The sequence below is a fragment of the Pipistrellus hanaki genome (assembly GCF_964339955.1).
Source record: "Pipistrellus hanaki genome assembly, chromosome: 14".
Classification (NCBI taxonomy): Eukaryota; Metazoa; Chordata; class Mammalia; order Chiroptera; family Vespertilionidae; genus Pipistrellus; species Pipistrellus hanaki.
The window spans coordinates 27614022-27637310 of record NC_140516.1 but is presented as its reverse complement, the minus strand read 5'-3'; the positions used below and the strand labels follow the sequence as shown (position 1 = coordinate 27637310).

At 34.4% G+C, this 23289-nt stretch overlaps 1 protein-coding gene across 1 annotated transcript in view; it reads right to left on the bottom strand.

Annotated features, from left to right (window-relative positions):
* The window catches only part of PCDH15 (protocadherin related 15), a gene marked incomplete at its 3' end in the record, with an annotated part of 622267 nt that overhangs the window by 31034 nt on the left and 567944 nt on the right, over positions 1-23289 (bottom strand). The window contains exons 29-30 of the mRNA XM_084903437.1: positions 19910-20125; positions 10652-10740 (exon numbers count right to left, since the gene is read on the bottom strand). Coding sequence (XP_084759563.1) covers positions 10652-10740; positions 19910-20125 — 305 coding nt within the window. The remainder of the gene's footprint in view (positions 1-10651; positions 10741-19909; positions 20126-23289) is intronic.

The following is a 23289-nucleotide window of genomic DNA, read 5'->3' as shown; positions in this document are numbered from 1 at the left end:
AGGAACAAGTAAGAGAAGTAAATCCACTCATCAAATACTAGTTAGGAGTTGAATGCAACCTGCCTGGGAACTGGAAAGGAATGTCTGCAAGACTAGTTTAACATCATCCAGCCTGTTTCAGGGTTCTTTTCTTGAAGGCTTATGCTCACTTAAAAAAAAGAGAGGGCTTGAAATCAAACCACACTATGCTTCTGACGTTTTATAGGAGGCACAGATAGCAATAACATAGTGATAAAGAGCACAGAGGTCTGACCTAAATTTTCAGCTCCTTATCAATAGCATAACCTTAGGCAAGTAATTTTCAGCTCTTAAACTCCTGTTTCCTTAAGTAAAAAATGAAGAAATCATCTATGGCATGGTACCATTATGTGCATTAAATGAGTGAAACCTTTTACTCTGAAATCTATGCAGAGTTTTTAGCATAAAGTAATTGTTCCATACAATATAATAGGTAATTATTAATTTTAGTCTAATTTTTGCATTTATATGCTTCTCCCCTGTTTCTATTTCATTCCACTTTTAAAGATCATTCTTTGTTTAAAGGAAAACATAAAGGAGAGACATAAAGGAAAACAAAGTGTAGAGATCAATGTATGATGCTTTACTATCTTCCTTGAAGTGGGCATAGACATTCTTAAGAGGGTAGAAATTTTTTTTTTCTTACAGAATTCATGATGCTTCTTCCTATCATCTGTTGTGTTGAATATGGAGGACAAATTCCCCCTCTGCTTCATCTCAGTTACCTTGAACTACCTGAATGGTTTCTTGGTGAATGAAGCCCAGTGTTTTGCACCTGAGAGAAAGTTTTTATGGTGGCAGTGGTATCACCACACTGTTAGAAAATATGGTGCTAAAGCTAGCTAACATCTCAAACAAAAGTAGGGTTATGCATGACCACTGGTTTCCATAAACACTAATGAAACTTTAGGTCTATAATGTGGAGAAAACTGCATTCCATTCCAATGCAAAAGGAGTAACAATAGGGACATATTTCTTAAATACAATATTCTGCAAAAGTTCCTGAAGCATCATACATTTTCCACTGGGGCCCACACATGTCCTAGTCTCCACATACACATGACCTTGACCTCTACCTGCTCCCCTGCACTGCACTGATTCTCCAGACTGCCCGAACAGTGGCTGCTAATCCATAAGTTCTCAAAACTAGTTGAACTCCAACCAATCCTCTCCTGCTAAAGCCCCATAAAACCTCTGCCTTCCTTCCCCAAGAGCCTTGGAAGACTTCCCAAGCCTGGGATTTTCAAATACAAACTTGTGCTAATAATGCTCTGAGTGATTCTCTTCTGCAATCTTTTAGTCACCTTCTCTCCCCCTCATATTGTATTTACAGAATAACTATTTTGGAGATATAACTAACATAATTTTGTTAAAATACATTTTTATTCATTTCAGAGAGGAAAAGAGGAGAGAAATAGAAACATCAATGATGAGATTCATTGATTGCTGCCTCCTGCACGCCCCTTATTGGGGATGGAGCCCACAACCCAGGCTTGTGCCCCTGACCGGAATTGAATCTGGGACCCTTCAGTCAGCAGGCCAATGCTCTATCCACTAAGCCAATCTGGCTAGGGCCCAAACATAATTAAATAATAATAATAATAATAATAATAATAATAATAATAATAATGTAGGGCTCTGTTTTCGATTATGATAGGCATGGAGATCTATATTTTATACTATCATTATTGCTCTGTTGTTTAATACCTGCCATAGAAAGCATAGTCTTTTAAGACCTCTGATACAGTAATACTCTAATTACATTCCTGGCAATATAAAATACATGTTCACACAATACTCCCTTTTATACTTGTCAATATTGAATTTTACTAATTCCTGTGCTCCTCAAAAATACAATAGCAAGGGCTAAGAAGTGTCTCCCCCCTTTCCCCCACCCCCTTAGGTTCCAGGAAACTGCTTACTGTGAAGGGCCTTACCCTCATTGGCTCATAGAAGGCTAATAAAGACTCCTGGAGGCCTCTTTGTTCACCTAGGACAAAGCCAGTCACACATCCAGCAAATTCCCATTCTTTTCTGCAGAACTGATTAGTTGAATTTTTTGTCCTCGTAGATCAATCGGAACAAAATTCTTGTAAACCTAACCCTAGTTAAGTCTCTCTGCTTCCTCCAAACCTCTAAACTTTGACCTCTGTTCCTTAGCCTGAAGCAGCATTCCACACCCCCCACCCAAAAGGCCCCTCCCATAGCAGTGAGGTCAAGGTAAGACATTGATCTGTGTGATCATCCCGCTTGCCCACACAGGTTTTTTCTAGCCTTGTTTACTCCTCCCTATAAAAGAAAAGCTCTTTTCTCCTAACCTTTAAGTGCTGGCAGGAGCTCTCCCTATTACAATAGTCTCCCTCCCCCAGGCTCCCCGATTAATCTCTTAAATAAAGCTTCTTTTCTTCTAAGTCCAGATTTGTTTTTGACACATGGTGCAAGTAGATAGCTAAAGGAAATTGTTTCTCGTGCTCCCAGTGAAACCCAGGGTCCTCATAATTCTGAGTTTATTTAAACTATAGTTTTGAAACTATAATTTTTTTCTTTCTCTCCCTCAACACACTTCACTGATCTGACCTTAGGAACTCACCCTCTGACCCCTGTGGCAGCAGGTAGTCCCATTCTGACTGATGGTCACAGGAATTAGCCCCTGGCAGGCTAAAGATAACGTCTTTTTAAAAATGTTTTTATTGATTTATGACAGAGGGAGAGAGAGAGAGAAACATCAATGGGAGAATCATTGATCAGCTGCCTCCTGCATACCCCCATACTGGGAAACAAGCCCACAGCCTGGACATATGCCTTGGCTGGGAATCGAACTGTGACCTGCTTCATCTATTGACACTCAACCACCGAACCACACCCGCTGTGCTAAAGATAACATCTTGATATAAGTTAGGTTTCAACTCCTCAGCACTAAAGTGGAATGGCCCCTTTAACAAGCTCTTCCTTGAAATTGGTTTTGAACACAGAAGCTGATCTTGGAGTAGCTCTCAAGACCTGCATAAATTATTTATTACCCTTATCTCACCTCTGACCAATCAGCTCCTAACAGTGCCCTGAACCCCTAAACCATGAGGTCTTGTGATTTTTCCCTAAATAACGTATAGCCTATGTGTCATTGGGAAGTTGTGTCTTTCCATGCATGAGGTAGGCTAGCACCAGTTTGGACAATTTCTAATAAATTCCTTTTTTTTTACCTAAAACTCTTGCTCATGCAATTTTTGGCCAGAGTGCACACACAGATGAACTTAATAACTGGGCTTCAGAAACACTACTTAGTCTTATTAAATGAATCACAGCAGGTAATATGCAAAGATGTTGAGCAAACTCAATATCTACTTATAAAGCAAAAGATTATTCAATATTCCTTTTCCTTGATTACCTATCCCCACAATGAAATAACCGTGAAGCTGCAAAATTTCCAAGTGCATAAGCTGCTTTTCTCTTCTTTAATCTGTGTGAATTCTAGTCAGAACTGCTTGATTAAAAATTGTTCAAATATACTATAAAATAAGTTCTAATTTAAAAAAACACACAAAACACAATAGTAACAAGTAAGCCATATCAATTCCTCACCAAAACATCATCCTGTGAAGCACAGTGCTCCTTACGTCAGTTGTTTCCTTCATAGGTAGTTACCTGCCAGGGACTGTGCTCTCTATACCACAAAAATTGTACTTAATTCTAATGAGATCCGTGAAACAAAGGCATATATATATATATATAAAAAAAAAGGCATTAATGCCTCCATTCACAAGTGGACTTTGTAGCTTTTTAGCTGCAAAGCACTTATACTCTTTCCCTAATTTGAAGAATTAGCTTTGTCTCCAACAGTCACATCTAGTAGGATTTTAATTAGTGGTCCCGTCCTGCTATCATCCTATGCCATCAAAGGCTACATGTGACTCAGAGCAGGCCATTTCATTTTCTCTGGAATTTGGTTCATCAAAGAATATTTTTCCTTTCAAATTTTTTATTGAAATTTTATTTAGAGAGAAGAAAGAAACATCCATGTGGGAGAGAAACATTGATCAGTTGCTTCCCAGGGATCGAACCTGCAACCCGAGAGGCTTGGGCCTAAACGTGCAGTCAGACATCCCTCCAGAGGTTTCAGATTGGAGGGGGTGCAGGCTGAGCTGAAGAACACACCCCCTCCCATGCACAAATTTTGTGCACGGAGCCTCTAGTGTTAATATAATTAACATAGTATTTATTTTATATGCATGTAAATATATGAATATGTTTATGTGTTACGTATGTTTGTTATATATATTTATACGTAAATATATATTATATATTTTGCTGTGCTACCACATAATGCCCAATATAAAAATTATTTAAATAATTTTCTTATATAAATATTGAAAAAAAATTAACTGAAACATTTTTTCCTATGTAAAACCCTTTCTTTTTAAATCTAAACTAAGAATAATAATATATAACTGGCTCAGTTAACTAATTTATTCTCAAACCAAGTTATTTTTTAGTAGGTGCCCCTAAATTTTAATTTACAACATCACTTTATCTAGTTATCTATACATGTTTCTTCAATTACTTGCAATCAGAAATTGTCTTATAAAAAATTAAATGTAGTCTTAACTGAAATAGTTTCATAGCTATTTTTCACACTAAAATATTACAGCAGCCATCTTCTCAATTACATAAATGTGTGAATGAGCCAAACTAAATTACCATATAAGAGTTTCTGGCACTGTGTGCTCAACTCACTCCCAAGAAAAGATGTTGGATTTTTAATTAAGTTTGCCTCCTAAAACATTAACAGAGGGAATATTTAGGAACCCAGCCTGCTGTTGGTCCACAGATGTAAGTCCAAATTAAACCTATAACACTACTATGTCTTTATGGAAAACATTCAACTTCTAAGAATTCCAGAGAACTCATCTGTACAATGAAGAAAATACTCAGACCTACTTCCAAGAGTCTCTGTGAGAAGTTAATTGAATAACACTAATTAATTGCACAAAACCCAGCAAGTATAAAAGGTGCCATAGATGTTAGATATTTGTTGCTACAGTTAAAGAAACTCCTCAGATTTCATGATTACAAACTCTACTTAGCCTTTTGTTCAGGAAATAGGTTTATATTTAGCTAGCAACATAGGGAGTTCATTTTAGGTGCTTGTCAATATTTCTTCAAAAGCTGGGCTAAACAAATCAATAGGCTTTGCAGACGGCCAGAGGGATATGTAATACAGGCTCTTCTGATATTCTGAACTTATTTCCTATCTTAGAATAGACCCGTAGAGACTCTACACAGACCATATGCTAAGTAATGCTTTCGATACCATGAAACTTTCTTCTCATGGCCTTAGGAGATACGCTCTATATGATGGTCCACAGGACAAAAACACTTTCCTACATTCTGGCATTTAACTGAGAATTAGTTCTGTCTTCCCACCAGAATTGATTACAAAATACTATTATTATCACATGTATAATTTTATCAAATTCTTCAGTGGTTAAAGTAACAACTTTTATTTTATCCATTTGCTCAGACCCAAACCTAGGAATCATCATTGTTTCATATATTTTCTCATACATCCAATCCATAATAAATTTTGTAGGATTGTACCTTCAAAAATATACCCATTCTAGAGGCCCGGTGCACAAAATTTGTGCACTTGGGAGGGGTCTCTCAGCCTGGCCTGCGCCCTCTTGAAATCTCGGACCCATCGGGAGCTGTCCATCAGCTGGTACCCAGACATCCCTCTCGCAGTCCAGGGCTCTTGTAGTCTGGTACCCCTTGTTCCTTTCTGCCTGCCCACAGTGGAGGTGGGAGAGGCTCTGCTGTGCTTGCCAGCCATGAGCCCACCTTCAGGCTGAGTAGCACTCCCCTTGTGGAAATGCACTGACCCATCAGGGAGCAGCTTCTGCATTGAGTGTCTGCCCCCTGGTGGTCATTGCATATCATCTCGACCGGTCGTTCCACTGTTGGGTTGATCTGCACAGTTGGGTTTTGTTAGTTAGGATTATAATCACTCCTCCCTATCTCCATCCCTACCACCAGTCCAAGCCACAGTGATTTCTCTCCTGGACTATTGCTATATACTTATAATTGGTCACCTAATCTCCAACTCAACAACCTTTTAAAATGTAAGCCAGAACATTATCTCTATGTGAAAAATGTCTAAGACAACATTGTTAATAAAGAATATAAGTGCTAGCATCTATTGTTTACTATTTCATTGGTTCTTTTTCCAAGAGACTGTCTAATTCTCATCCTAGAAATACATATCTCAACTAGATTTCTGAAGTATGATTTGTTATACCAGGAGCTAAAATTTCAGACACATCTCAGATGTAATATAAATATTTCATCAAGATAGATTCTTCCACATCAAAGCGTTAACTACAGCAATGAAGTTTTCTATCATTGATTTTTCATATTGTATTTAGAAAGTAAGAGTAGTGTTTGAGCAACTCTGAGACCTAAATTATCAATTACAATTCATATAGTAACACAATATTTCCAAAATCTTTAATTTATACATTTTGGAAATTCCACTTCTGCAGCTTCTTAAGAATTTAAATTTTAGCATCCCAAACTTCTTTTACTCATTGGGACTTCATGGTAAAGTGGAAGGAGAAAGGAAGAAGACAAAAGGTAAATATTTCTTAGCTTTTTCTTTAGACACTATTGCCAATCATTTGTTGGTTACATTATCAAGTGTCACTTACAGCTATTTCTCCTGCTCCTTAATCTCAAGAATTTGTAAGAGAGACAGACTCAAAAAGAGATAAATCCTAAGGTAAAACTAAAATACTTCAGAACATAGAGGTACAAGGCCATCTGTAGGGGGCATTGGGTTAGCTGGAATATGTTAATACGATTAAAAAGGGGTGAGTTTCATTACAAAGGAGTATTGGTTAATTCTATAAGCATAAAATACCAAAAAGTAATAAAAAAAAATCAGTAGAGCCCTTGAAGCCAATTCTAAGGGAGTGGAGAGTAATCATTAGCATCACTGTAGCAGCTAACATTTACTGGGAGCATCTTCCTTTCTAGGCTCTGAGCTCTTAGCCATCAAACAATACCAACTCCCTTTGCAAATAATTTTCCACCATCATATGAATATATTAGGTAATTATGTTTTCCTTTTATCAACTCTCCCAGATTGTACTGGTTTCATGCTTACCAAGGAAACTTTGGATTATCATTTGGTCTCATATAAGGGTCTTCCTAAGAAAAAAAAAAAATACAAAAGTGATGACCAAATGGAATTCTAGTTTTCCACTTCATAGGACAGAAATATCTCATGAGAAATATAAAAAATGGCTTTGATGATATTGTGACTTGTCATCTAAGAATGTCTACAGGAAATGAATGTGCTGGTTAGTCCTATCACTGGAACAATAAATTCTTATTTTTAATGAACAAATTGGAAAAGGTAACATTGTGAAGACAGTAAAAAGATCAGAGGTTAGTGGAGAGCAAAGAAGATTTTTAGGGCAGTGAAACTACATTGGTTGATACTATAACTAGAGATTTGGTACACAAAATCTGTGCATGGAGGAGAGGGGGTCCCTCAGCCTGGCCTGCACCCTCTTATAATCCGAGACTCCCTCGCAATCTGGGACTGCTGGCTCCTAACCACTCACCTGCCTGCCTGATTACCCCTAACCACTTGCTTGCCTTCAAAATCGCCCCTAACCACCTCTGCCTTGGCCCCTGCCACAGTGGCTTCATCCATAATGACGTCCAGAAGGTCATTTGGCTGTTCAGTCTAATGAACATATGTTTTTATTATTATTGCATATGGGTACATGGCATTATATATTAGGCCAAAGAAACTCACAGAAGTACAACATCAAGAGTGAACCCTAATGTAAAGTATGAACTTGGAGTGATAATAATTGGTCAGTGTAGCTTCAACTGTAATCACTCTGGTAAAATATGTAGGGAATCTATAGGGATCTGTGGGGAAAGAGAGCATATAGGAATTCTTTGAATCTTTTCCTCAAATTTGTTGCCACTATAAAATTGTTCTTTAAAAAAGTGCATTTTTTTTTTTTAAAGAGATGAGAAATTTTTGAGCTTGGGAATCTCTAATGTAATACAGGCTTTGAAAAATGTATTGAAAGAAATCAGTCATATGCCTGCTATGACTTACTACACCAGAAAATTTACATTTAATTTTATCAAAAGTAACACAAAGTTGACATCCTTATTTCAAAATACAAAATGCGGAAGCATGGTCTTACGTGTTAAATATCTTGCTCAGAAATCACACAACTATAGGAGGATTCAAACTTGTCTGAGTCTGTAATCTGAGCTCCATTACAACACTACCTGCTCTTTGAGTAGAAAGTCCAAACTCTGGCCTCTGTCTTATCCTATCCTACAGTCTTTGGGCTACTAACCTCATTTCTGTACATCTATTATTCATTAAGTGTTCATGATTTCCATTGTCTGAGATGGCTTATATCATTTAGTTCTTATCACAGTTCTTTGATATAAGTTTTATTAGCTCCTATCAAATAACTAGAGACCTGATGCATGAAATTTACACAATGGGGTTGGCACTAACAGCCTCGCTGGCCCTTGCAGCCACTGCTGGTCCTCGCAGCCCTGGTTTCATCCGGAAGGTCATCCAGAGGTCATTCTGCTCTTCATTCTAATTAGCATATTAGCTCTTTATTATATAGGACAGTGAAACTGAGTCTGGGAAAGATTCAATTATATGCCCAATGTTAAATTCAAAACCTGTTATACAAAGTCACAGCTCCTTTTATAGTGATACAGTTCTCTCAAGACTTGAAAGTTGCCTGATTTTTCTCATTCATATCTTCATATCCACTTAAAAGGAATAAATCATATAAATTGCTATGAAATGATACTTTTATCTGCCATTTTTTTTTTCAGTTTTCATAAATTGTCTCAATATGATGAAAGGCACATTATTATTTTGGTTTTGCAAAATTTATAACTGTAAAATGCATTAAGTACTTGCTATATAACTGAAATTATAGCAGTGAAAAACAGATTTTTCTATTCTCATGGAATTTATATCCCAGTGGGAAACTGACATATAATAAAAATATTACATAATATTCTGAATAAAAAGAAAGAAAAAAGGGTTAGAGAAGCAATTTTAAACCTTATTCATCTCATGGCACACATAAACTATTGTAATTACTAAAATTCTGTGGCACTCCAAAAAATATGCTATATTTTTTGCCTATCTGACAAAAAAAAAAAAAAGTATAATTTTGATTCATTCACAACAGATGGCTACTGCTGTGTTGGCTGTTGTCATTTTTTTATTTGGGAAAAGAGGTCAATGCCCTGACAATACAGTCAGGTATTACATGTTTTTAAAATTTTTGTGGCGCACCAGTTGAAAATCACCGGGTTAGAGGTGGAAGAGAATGCCATCTTTTTTGGACAGTGTAATCAGAGAAAGCGTACCCCAATAGATGACATTAAAGCAGCTAAAAGACAGGTATAATCCTGAAGTTTTCAGGTGTAATCAGCTATTATTTTGATTTAAGTTAAGCATATATAACACTTTCAGAGATAAATAAGACACTGTATTATCAATATTCCATGCATACATGTTGACAGTCACCTCATTTGTAGGAAAATTCATATGACATCCAATGGTTCAGTTTTATAAAAGATCAACAAATAATTGTTGCAAAACACCTATGCCTCATTATAAGGGGATCACTGATGCCTTAATCAATGCCTAGTGTATTTTATTTGACTCATAATTACTAATATCAGAAGTTTCTCCTGGGGCTTTATAAGTAGGAGATATTTTGCTAGAAAGGGGCGGATTAACAGTGATAATTGACATGTGTCAACAAAATTCAACAGAAGACATAATAATAAATAAATACCAACTTACAAATTATGAAATGGTGGCAGGTTAGGTCAGGGTAGTTAAGAGTAAAAGAGTAAAGACAGTTTAGTAATCCTTAAGAGCACTCAGAAGATTAAAGGCAGGTTGTTTAATAAATAATCACAACTTTGAGTAAACAATAACATACTGAGTATACTCTGTTCAAAGGCAGATGAGCATGTCATATATTTTAGAATAGTTTGAAATATATATAATTTAAAATTGGTTTATTAAAAAAAAAAAAGCTTTAGCCATCTAGGTATATCACTCTGAGAAATAACATTCCCTGGACTAGCTGGATTGCTTATTAAATATTGGGCTGAATAATTTGGAGCCAAAAAATTGTATACACACTTTAACAGCTAATAGCTCAATTTTGAAAATGGAGTGTATTTCAGAAACACTGCCTTTATAATTATTCAAAGTGTGTGGAAACACTTTTTGGAACATCCTATATACTCAAATAATTAATGTTATGATTTATTTCTTATATGCTGCATTTGAGGTTATGTTGATGCATTAATCAAGGCATCCCGAATTAATATCTTTTCACATCTAATTTCCAGTCCTATTTGAAAGCACTCTTAGAAGCTCCATATATTTCAAATAAAACTACTTACTTCAGGAAAACAGCAAGCTAAATTATTAAGACAGTGTGTTAAAATATATGTTTAAACTGAACATTATAATGATTAAAATGACCTAGTCCAATGAAAAATTATAGCTGTATGAAAATAAATATATAAGTAAACAAAAATTCATTACTCTGTAAGTTCTTCTATCTTTTTCTCCACGAGAGTCGGTGGCACATTGGAAACAATGACTTGCATGTCCAGCTGATTGACAACAGAGACCTGAAAGAAGAAAAAACAAGATTTGTTTGCCTTTTACTCATTAACATTTCTATAATTAGATCATTTATTTCTTCTCCGCTATGCCTTTCACACAATGGTTTTCATTTTTAAATTTAGGAATAAATGATTTTTAGTCATGTAATTTTCATTAGATGCCGGGGCATGTTCAGAATGGCAGACCATTTGTTGTTTACTTAGAAGTTACAGAGAACTTTAAGTGACTTTCACTGCTGTTGATTTTGTGTTTGTTGGCTTTCTTCATTATTTACTAGGGCGTGAAAGGTGTTTTTGTTTGTTTTTTTAATTAGGTAGGTTAAGAGCACTCAGAAAAACAAGAAAACACAGTCTCTATTTTATAAATCCCAAGAGATCATTTAGTCATTGTGACTTAAGAATCTGTGGTATGGTTAGTGAGCGTAATTCATTTAATAAAATCATCATATATAGTTTTATTGTTGTTGCTGTTAATCCTCACCCAAGGATATTTTCCCGTTGACTTTTAAAGTGAGTGGAAGGGAGGGGAAGAGATAGAGAAACATCAATGTGAGAGAGACAATGGACTGGTTGCCTCCCACACAAGCACTAGCAAGGGTCAGGGATGGAGCCTGCAACTGCCCTTGATCGGATTTGAACCTGGGACCCTTCAGTCCTCAGGATGATGCTCTATCCACTGAGCCAAACCGATGAGGGCATCATTATATATAGTCTTTATTTCTGCTTTAGCCAACTTTATGTGTAGATAAAGACAAATATACATGTAAACTTACATATGGGGCTAAAATTAATTTTAACAGTTGTTGATGAGTTTATCATTCTCATTTAACATCAATATCAATTTTTTTCCTGTTCTTACTTAGAATAATGTAATAAAAATAAAAGCATTACCTGCTTACAACAAACAATTTGCTTTTTTCCTCAATACACTACAGGCTTTAACTCACTTAATTCTAACAACCACCATATCAAATAGTTATAACTATTATTAAGTTATAAATAAGAAAACATATAATAACTTGGGATTGATTAGTGCAGGCTGACTCCAGAACATGTGCTCCTTACTATTATCCAATATGGATATAAAAAATGTAAAATCAAATTACATAGTGTCTTGCATGTAAGTTAGACACTATTAGAATTACGTGTATGTAATGTACTAGGATCATAAACTGAATACATTGGATTAGGCATATTTAGCATCATATATCAGATCATCCTATATAATAAAAGGCTAATATGCAAATCGACCAAATGAAGGAACTATCTGTTCCTATGACTGTCCCTATGATGTGCACTGACCACCAGGGGATAGAGGCTCAATGCAGGAGCTTCCCCCTGGGGGTCAGTGTGCTCCCACAGGGAGAATGCCACTCAGCCAGAAGCCATGAGTTAGAGTCATGGCTGGTGAGCCCAGCAAACATAGTGGTAGCCTCTCCTGCCTCCTCTGCAGTGCTAAGGATGTCCAACTGACAGCATAGGCCCACTCCCCATCAGTCAGACATCTTCCAAGAGCTCCTGGATTGCGAGAGGATGCAGGCTGGGCTGAGGACCACCCCCTCCTCCCCACCACGCCCAGTGTACAAATTCCATGCACTAGGCCTCTAGTAATTTATACTAGGGAATAATTTCATGCTGCAAGTATTTTAGATACAGGCTCCAAGTTGTCTATGTATAGATGCCCTATCAGGAGCCACAAACTTAATGTCTTCAAAGACCAGACAGGTAATCTAAATGAGTGAAGGAGCCAAAAGCATGAAATTATAGGGAGAAGTGGAAATGTGACAAATCAGAGTCTACAACTCAACGGAATAGGTCAACTACTAACTCATCTCTAGTGATACGGTCATATGGGAAAACAGGTCTAAATTGGCAGGAGGATTCAGTGTTTTGGGAAAAGAAATTCAAACTTCTATGTGAAATAATGCAACTAATTACCACTATTGCAAACCATTGTTTGAGCCCAGTAATTTGTGTTCTGCATTGTATATTAAGTGAGGCATCTGTCACATTTCCACCTATGAGCAAGCAGTGAACATTGGCAGTTACAACCTTGAATCCCTAACTCATTATAAATTTCTGGGGCCAATGTTTACATTTTCCTGATTATGTCTTCACACACACACACACAAACACACACACTCATCCAATTTTACTAGAAAATAGATTATCACAGTTTTTGTGTAATTTTTTTTTCTAATTGGTCCTGAGTGGAAAAAAGAGACAGAAATTACCTAAAAGTATTTTAGTTTTATTTATTTGTTTGTTTATTTGCTTATTTTTTTTGTTTTTGGTAGCAAAAATCTCTAGAAAAATGTATATGATATTTTTAAAATTATTTCCTCCCTTCCTTAATCTGTCCATTCTCCTCTCCCTCTCCTTATCTTCTTTGCTTCCTTATCTTTTCTCCCCTTTCTTATAACATTGGATCAGACAATGTAAAAAAAAAAAAGAAAGAAAAAGAAAGATAGAAAAGAAATTCTGACAAAAAGCAAATGGCCTGGAACAAACAGTGGCCATGGAGTTTTATCTCAACAAGAACAGATCCCTCAACCTCCTTTGTAGTTTGGTGGAACCATATGAAGTTCTGACAAATAAAAGTTAGTGAAAGGAAAGAAATTGCTTAAGTATTTTCTGTGTGAGTCTTTTCTTCTTTTTCAATTTCTGTCCTAATAAAGAAGTCATAGAAAAGGACAAACTTAAATGGAAGGAAACCGAGTCCCTGTGTTTCCATTTGTAGGAAAGCTGTGGAGAACATCACTCAGCCACACACACTCTCACTGCAGTCATAAGAGAGAAAAATAACATTTGCTTGTTTAAATTTCGGAAATGTTGGAGCTTTTTATTACATAGTAAGTCTACCATGACAAATATATAGGTGTCTATTACATGTGGCTATCAGATTTTTAGAATTTCCTCTTCTATATATTCTGAGCTTTTGAAGTTTAATTACAAGTAAACTTTGGAATGCAATCACCTCATGTGCTAGGACCCTATTTGGAAGCAAAATTTCACCTAGCAGATATAAGTAACTCTATTATTTGCCTTTTAATGCAATCAACTCATGTGCTAGGACCCTATTTGGAAGCAAAATTTCATCTAGCAGATATAAGTAACTCTATTATTTGCCTTTTAATTTCTCAGAAAGATAAATTACTGACTCAAAGGGAATTTTCAATTTTGTTAATGAGCTTAGGGGCTATATTCTGACTGAATCAACAAATAAATTAAGATTTCAGATCCTCTGGAATATATTGAATATATTAAGCTTACAATTTATCCAAAATATTTTCTGATCTTAATAACCTTTGAAAACATACTTTTGTTATTTTTAAGATAGAAAATTTATAATTCAGATAAAATGTCTTACTCCAAGAGTAGTTGTTTCAGACTTACCTATTAAAAGTTACATTTAAAATTTTAAATATTTTAAAAGTATTAATATATGGTTTATATAGAATGAGTATATGTTGGGCTATGCAAATGAAGAGTAAGCTATTATAGTTAAAATTCTGATTTTCAAAAAAAATAAAAATAAAAATCCTATATCCCTAAGTCTTTGGCTTCTTCCATCATTTATAGAAGAGATATTTGAGTCTTTAGCATTACTGAGTATTTGTTACTGTTTCCAGTATAGCTTCTATGCAAATATCAGAAATACATGTCAGTTTATTATATAAAACCATAAAAATTATGCTTATTAAATTATTTTATTCTTTGTGTGTTGATTACTAATAAAATATTTTAAAGAAAATATGCCTATTATAGTGAAAATTTATTTTTGTCACTATGTATGGTAAAAAAAAAAAAGGAAAGAGAAAGTAACATTTATGAAGCTTAGAATTCTAAAACAAGAGATTGTCAAGTTACATTATTTCCTAAGTCATTTTAATTCTTCATCACAAACCTCTTATCTTTCCTTGACTCACCCATTTTTCTCATATACTTTAGATAGTACTGTCCAATAGAAATATAATTTGAGCCTCAAATACATACCAGATATGTAATTTAAAATTTTCTGGCACTCAAAGAGGAAAAATAGTTAAATTAATTCAATAATACATTTAACACAATGTATTTAATATATTATCATTCTAATATGTAGTCAGCATAAAACAACTTACTAAGGAGACATTTCATATTTTTTCATGCTAAGACTTTGAAATTCAGCATGTATTATACACCTGCAGTATATCTTAATGCAACCTAGTTACACTTCAAGTGCTGAGAAGTCACATGTGGCAAATAGCTAACGTATTGGACATTTAGAGGCCTACCAATTTTTGCTTGGAGTGGTCACTGCCTCTCTTACATGGTTTGTAATATAATCTCACTTATCTTGAAAAATACAAGATATTTTAATAGCCTTTTGAGGTATGTGTGTGTTCTTCTTTGATACTATATCATGATGCTACATTTGGAGAAGAAACATTCTAAGCAGAGCCACTGCCAAATCTCTAAGTAAGAGCATGTCTGACTGTTTGAACAAAAGCAACTTGGGCAATATTATTGGGTTTTAATTATTAAGAGAGAGAAGAGTAGAAAATGAGGTTACTGGAGGCCATAATCAAGGGTCTCATATATGACTTGAAAATTTCTCTGAGTAAATTGGTATTATATTAAAATATTTTGAACTAGGAAATAACAGGAACTGAATTAAATTTGAATCACTGGCTGTTATAATTAAACTGGACTGTAGTGCAGAAAGAATAGAAACATGAGAGAAGTAATGAGTTTGTGCAATAATATAGGTAAAATATGATAGTAGTTTCAATGAAATTTAAACAGTAGAAATGTTGAAAAATGTGCAGTTAATGTACAGTAATAATAGTATTTACTAAGGGATTGAATCAAGAAATTTTAGCCAAAAGAACTCAAAGATAATTTGGGCATCAAATGAAGTTGGAAAGACTATAAATGAAAAAAAATGTGATGAGGAAGTAAAGTTCAGTTTAGGAAACATTACATAGATATCTTTATTAGATATTAATCTGTAATTATTGCAAGTACAAATAGATATATGAGTCCACTCTTTAGAAATGAGCTTTGGGATGAAGATATAACTTTAATATGTTTTAGTATATAGATGATATTTTAAAGTAATGAGTCTGAATGAATTGACTAAATCAATGAATACAAGTAGAAAAGGGAATTAATTTTAATGTCTGAGCTATAGGAAATCTCAGTACTAAAGGGTAAGGAGAAGAAACTGAACCAGCAAAGGAACCAAGAAGGAATAAACAATAAGGTCAGGAGTAAAAAGAGCATGGTAGCCCAAAATCCAAGTAAATATATTAATATTCCCAGTGCTGCTGATGTTTCAAATAAGATGAAGACTGAAATTACCAGCCCATTTAGTGACAAGAAGCCATTGATGATGTTGACATAATAAGTTTGGATGAGTATTAGCACTGACATTATGATTAGAGAGAATTTGGAAGAGATTAGATGGTGAGAAATTAGTCAACTCTAACAATGAATAGAAATGAGTGGTAGTTTAAAGGAGATGTAGAATAAGAGGGTTTTATTTTGAACATAAAAAGGTTAGGGGTGACCAGGCTGGCAGGGGGGCGCCATTTGGGGGTGATCAGACCAGCAAGCAGAGGTGATTAGGGGTGATCAGACAGGCAGAGGCAGTTTGGGAAGATCAGGCTGGCAGGGGGATAGTTAAGAGCCAGTGGTCCCAGATTGTGAGAGGAATGTCTGACTGCCATTATTTTGGAAGGCAGCAGATTGGGCCTAAACCAGTAGTCAGACATCTCCCGAGGGGTCCCGAATTGGAGAGGGTGCAGGCTGGGCTGAGGGTGCATGCTGGGCTGTGTACAAATATCAGGCACCAGAACTCTAGTAATCAAATAAAGGGGGGATTGATATTAATGATGAATATAGAAAATGAGAGAGCTGTTGAAACAATGTACTAGAGTTGGTGAGTGAGATTTAAATCTGTTGCACAGGTCAAGATAATGGTTCCTGGTAAATGCATAGAGAATCCATCTAGTAATAGTAACAGTAACAGTAACAGTAACAGTAACAGTAACAGTAACAGTAACAGTAATAATTCAAAGAATGTCAGTATAAATCCTGGTAGGTAGGAAAATTTAGTGATCGGAGTTGTCCAAGTATCCTTCTAAATGCTTTAATGTCATCTTTCAGTAAAATATGTTGCCAATTAATTAGGCAATTAGCATGTGGAGAAGATATTGGGGATTGTAAGAAACAAGTTCTTCTAAAAGAGGAGTGTGAATGAGCCAGGAAATATAGAGTGTGGTTATTGAATAAATAAGAGCTCACTTGGGCGGTTTTATCATTAATTTAAAGAAAGACTAATTATATAATTGTACATGTTTTTGCAGTCATACTCAGCATGAGAGACAGAAGGAAGTTGCAATTAAGTACAGTTATGGTTTTGCTAAGTGTATATGATTTAGGAAGAGAAGGCAAGGAAGTTGAATTTTTATGTGATGGAATGCTTTTAATAATTGATAATGCATTACAAAACTGGTAAGCAGGAAAGAGAGCACATGGGGTTAGAGAAAGGGTAAAATATAGCAACTAAATGAATGAAAGGTCCTGGTGAGGACACAAGAGTGCTGGGGCTAGCTGAACACATTCATTATTACTGTCAGAGAGTGGGAAGTTTGAAATGGAGGTTATAGAGAGGTTGCAGTAATTGGTAATGGCTAAAATAACTCTGGTTGTTAAGTGATTATAATAGGGTAGATGGTAAAGCCATTGGAGGAAGGCCATTCAGGGAATTTTTTTAAAAATATATATTTTATTGATTTTACACAGAGAGGAATTGAGAGGGACAGAGAGTTAGAAACGTCAATGAGAGAGAATCATTGATCAGCTGCCTCTTGCACACCCCCCACTGGGGATGTGCCCGCAACCAAGGTACATGCCCTTGACCGGAATTGAACCTGGGACCTTTCAGTCCGCAGGCCGACGCTATCCACTGAGCCAAACCTGTCCCGGCCATTCAGGGAAATTTTAAGTTTAGGATACTGGAAGATCCATCTATGCATATAGCAAAATCGCCAAAAATTAGGACAGAATTCTTGGAGATAACTCTGGAGCTAAACTCATTGAAATATGCTGGGGATTGAGCAATGATGTGGGTGATCGCAGTAATAATATGAGGCCGTGAATAAGTGAGACAGATGATGAGAACCAAGGTTAGATTCTTGGGAAGAAGGAAAGATCTAGAAGCAGCAATGTGGTGCACTGAGAATTCTACTTTGCCAGTAGGTAGTATGAGGACTGTGGCAAACATATATAGAACAGAACACAAAAGCCATTATTTTGGAAGGCAGCAGAAGTGCATCTTCAGGGAAGAACCACATTTGCATGAAGCAAGGTTTTATCTAAATTAAAATCTTATCTTCATTCACCCTTACTAAATTTTAAAAAATGGTCTCTTGTTGCTTTTAGGAAAGAGTTCCAATAATTTTAATATTGCTTTCAGCTTTTATATGAACAAACTACTTCCATCTTCAGCCCTTTCACTTAGTCATTTTCCTAGTCTTATTCTTTAGACTGAGTAAATATTTATCATTATTCAGACCTGTTATCACATCTCTTTCTCCTTGGTTTTGGTACATTGTTGTTCTCTCTTCATAAAACATTTCTCTCTTTCCATATCTCCCTTTTCTTAATTTAAATAATTTTAGATCTTACAAATGTTATTTTGGAAGACAATATATATGGTTTATTTGAATTTAATTTTTCTCAATATAGTTTAAATTATTTTAAAAGTATACTTCATAATTTTCACATAATAATTTATAGAGTCCAAATAAAAATCCCATAAACTTCATATTGCTTATTTACATATTATATATATTCTATATAGTTATATTTTTTATAATATTTTAATATGTTTAATATACTAAATTATCATTTAGTCTTAAAGTACCACAGTGTGCAGATCTTAACAGGAGGAGAAAAAGCATTATTTTACCTAATGTTTACAGATATTAATTTGATCAAAAGTCTATATCAACCTTAATATCTTCTATGTCAAAAGCTTCATGGCTTAAATTGGCTCTTGTTTTTTTATGCAGCTTTACTGTTATAAATAAAATGATGTGGCCTTCACAACCATCACAAACATGGTGATTAATCTTTATCTAATAAGAAAAATATTTGATCACTGATGTTTGCATAATATGAAGGTTAAACCTATCCAAAGAATTAAATGAGGAAAGCTGTGAAAAAATAATATTTAATAAGATGCAAGAGGCAAGAAGAATTATACTTGATTCTATCTTTAAGGGACAAACATTTCCAATAATAATTATAATTTATAATAGATTTATCAGAGATTCCATGGTATGGATGCATTGATGTTAAATGTTTTTAAAAAAAATATATTTTATTGATCTTTCTTACAGAGAGAAAGGGAGAGGAATAGAGAGCTAGAAACATCAATGAGAGAGAAACATCGACCTGTCGCCTCCTGCACACCCCATACCGGGGATGTGCCTGCAACCAATGTACATGCCCTTGACCGGAATTGAACCTGGGACCTTTCAGTCCGCAGACTGACGCTCTACCACTGAGCCAAACTGGTTTTGGCTGATGTTAAATATTTTGAATAAATGCTAATAGCAAACCATCCTTGGGAATAATCTACCACTGAAATTCTAAAGAAAAAGTCAGAATAAAGTGATATTATTTACTGAAAGCAAATGTAACTTAGTCAAGAATCATCAATGGCATCAATGGGAATTTGAACAACAAGAAAAAAAAACAAAAACATTGAAACATGAACTTGCTCCAAACATTCCTTTTCCCCCCTTAATTATAAAGGCCTAAAAGTAATTTAAACAATAATACAAATTATTTTAATTTCTACAGCACAACTATGCAAAGCATTTTAAAATTTTAAGTAGCTCCAACCTAATATGTATTAAAAATAAAATTTCCAGACCAAATAGAAACCCAACACTGTTGCCAAAAGCATATATAAAAATATATTTCCCAAATGTCAAAAAAAGCCAACAACTTTAAAGCTATACATTTTTTTTTTATATATTCTAAGCTACAGCTATCAACATCCTGGATAAAATTAATCACATTTATATTTTAGAAAGCCTATTTCAAATAAATTTAAAAGTTCAGTTGAAAACGTTGACCCCAGACTCGTATGGCATCTGAAGACTTATCTACTTACAAGTACATCTGCTTTGCCACTCAGTCCCTTCCCATAGTCGTCAGTTGCGATGACTTGAAACATGAAGTAGGACCTCCTCATGTTATGGAAGAGCATGGCTGTTTTGATCAGCCCTGTATATGTTTCCACCACGAATCCTTCTTTTCCTTCTTTGATTGGTGGGATGATGAGCCTGTATGCCATGGCACTATAATTGCCAGTATCTTTATCAGTAGCCTAGGAGGGGAAAAAACACAAGTTATAAATAATCAGGCGAAAAAATGACTTTTATTAAAGGGCTATTTCTGCTTATAAGATTGATGTTCCTTGTGTAACAATAATGCAAAAAAGCTCTCCTAATAGTCTACTTTTCTGGATGCTGTCAGACAGACTTTGTGTCCACAAGGTTCAAGAATTGTCATTAAAATCATAACTACTGAACTGTGAATAAAAGGACATAGACACTAACAGAGCCCAGTTGATGAATCAGGTGTTTTAATTGGTATGTCAGATGGGTTCAGCTCTGGGCTGAGATCCAAATTGGTTTAAGGATAGACTCATTGTTTACCTAAGCATTGTCTTGCACATAGACATGTGTTGTTTTTTTTTTATTTAACCTATTTTTTTTAAAAGGGAAAAAATAAAGGCACTAAAATATATCCAGATAATAAAACAAATCAAAGTTCAGAGCTTTTAACCCATAAGCTCAGAGTTGCTTAAAGAGATTTTAATTAGTTAATGTCATATCATAATTATAGGGTTAGAATACTAAACCAACTTATTTTTTACTTATCCTATACCCTGATAATCCAGATTTGTTTCTAGATTGTAGATACTTACAGTCTGTAAGTTAAGGTTTCTTAGCATTTAGAATTTTAAGAAGGTAAATAGTTGCTTAGAATGTGTGTGTGTGTGTGTGTGTGTGTGTGTGTGTTTAATAAAGCCTGAGTATTATATATTATGCTGGTCTATGGATTCTACTTCAGGGAAATTTTTCAGAATGCCAATTTGAGAACTATTTTATAGTAAACTATTTGGAATCAGAATGATTAACAGAGTATCAGTGAATTTATAAAAACCTACATATATGTTAGTCATGATTCTAGACATATAAGTTTTATGTTTTTATTTTATTTGCTTATTGTTTTTAATCAATGATATGACTAATAAATATCATGGATCAAGCATTTATGATTTGCCTTCATAATGATAAGAATTCTACAGAATGGCCGGGACCGGTTTGGTGGATAGAGCATCGGCCTGCGGACTGAAAGGTCCTGGGTTCGATTCCGGTCAAGGGCATGTACCTTGGTTGCAGGCACATCCCCAGTGGGGGGTGTGCAAGAGGCAGCTGGTCGATGTTTCTCTCTCATCCACATTTCTAACTCTCTGTCCCTCTCAATTCCTCTCTGTGTAAAATCAATAAAATATATTAAAAAAAGAATTCTACAGAAATAATCTTATTTAATAAGCTCTCTGAGGAATGTATTATTCCATTTTTATATATTAGTGTTGTCCAGTAAAACTTTCTGGAAATTCTCTAAATATGCTCCACTATAGTAGCCACTAGGCACATTTGACTATTGAACACTTGAAGTGCAGCTATTTTCATTAAAGAACTGACATTTTCCTTGGTTTAATTTTTCAAAATCTGCATAGTAAGTGGTAAAGTTAGCATATAATGACAGTACTATAAATTATATAAATGTGTATTAAGGTATAGTATGAACTTGACTCTTTGGCTTCAAAATTGATATATGTGCTTAACCATTAAAATATTTTAGGATAACTTTATCCACCTGGTAGATAAGGTAACTTAACCCAGATAGTTCACTTCAGGATAAGATATTTCTTGAATTTTCTAAGAAGTTAAAATTCTCAACTTTAGAATAGAATGAGCTCTAACCACCAGCTCATCTCTTTAAGTGATTGGTATGGATTACACATGGTAGAGCTTAATTTTGGCATTAGATGAATGGTAATTATATTTCAACAATATTACTTAAAAGGTGGAAAAAAGAACAAAGAAAAGAACAGTTATCAAAGTTTTTCTTTCTTAGCTTTGAACCCCATAGATTTTGTTCATTTAACAAAGCACAGCATAGAAAAAAGAAAAAAAAGCACATTCCTAACAAAAGTTAAAAATCAGAGTTTGATCAACTAATCAAAGACATTTCTTTAACATACTGTGAGCAAATTTCAGACCAATGCCAACTCAATAAAGCATTTGGTTAAATAATATCCTTTTAATTATTAACACTGACTTTTCCCCAGGAATAAACTTTTTACTGTTAATGCAAACTTTATTGAGGTATCACAGATATACTATAATGTATGAATCTTAAGTTTACATCTAAATAAAATTTTCAAAATATACACAGCCATGAGATATATTATCAGCATCCCTTCATGATTTTCTAGTTATACCCAACTCTTCGGGGAAACCACTATCTTGATTTCTAATGCCATTGATTAGTTATGCCTAAATTTAAACTTTATATTGATAGGATGATGATAAAGTTTCTGTCTGACTTTTTTTACTCAATGTTGTATTGTGATATTCTAAACCTTTATATTTAAAAACAGACCCCGTAACCCAACAATCACATTTAGAAAAGAAAATGCGGTCACAATATTAGCATTGTGATGGTGGGTACATTAAGCTTCTTTGCACAATTTTTACTGATTAACTTCCAATTTTAATAAAAAAGTAATTTTAACTGATAGTATTGTTAATTTATTGAATTATGATTACCACAAGTCACCATATTTTATCTTATGGAATAAAGTGCTTTTTTAAAGCATACTTTCCCTGAAACAAATAATTATTTAGTGCTAATTAAATAATTATTTAACGCTAATTAAATACTTATTTAATTATTTAATGCGAATTAAATAATTATTTAATGGTTATGGAACTAATAATTATAACTTAAAAATACCTATTTCATTTTATTATTTTTCACAGTATATTTGAAGCAATTTGTCAAAAACGAGATACATTTTTTTAAAATTATGCTTACTAGACCTTTATAAAAAATAGATAAAACTACTGTCAGTATGTTGGTAGTAATGACTCCATTTTAAATTTTCATTTGTTTGAATCAGCTTGATCCTCTTTGCAATCTCAAGATCTCATTTTAGAAAATGCTCATTGAGGATGATTGTCAGGATTATTATCATTATTTCAAATCTCCCTGTTCTTTCCCAAGTATCCCAATAGTGAAATACAAGTAACTTAAACAGTGAATAATAGAAGTTTCAATAGGTACTACACTTATGAGCAAGTTAAAGGATTTTCAAGCTTAATGTTGAGTCTACTCAATTTTCAACCGACAATGAGTTTAAGACTAAAACCTAGATAAAATATGTGACTGATTAATGTTCCCTATGTAGATTAC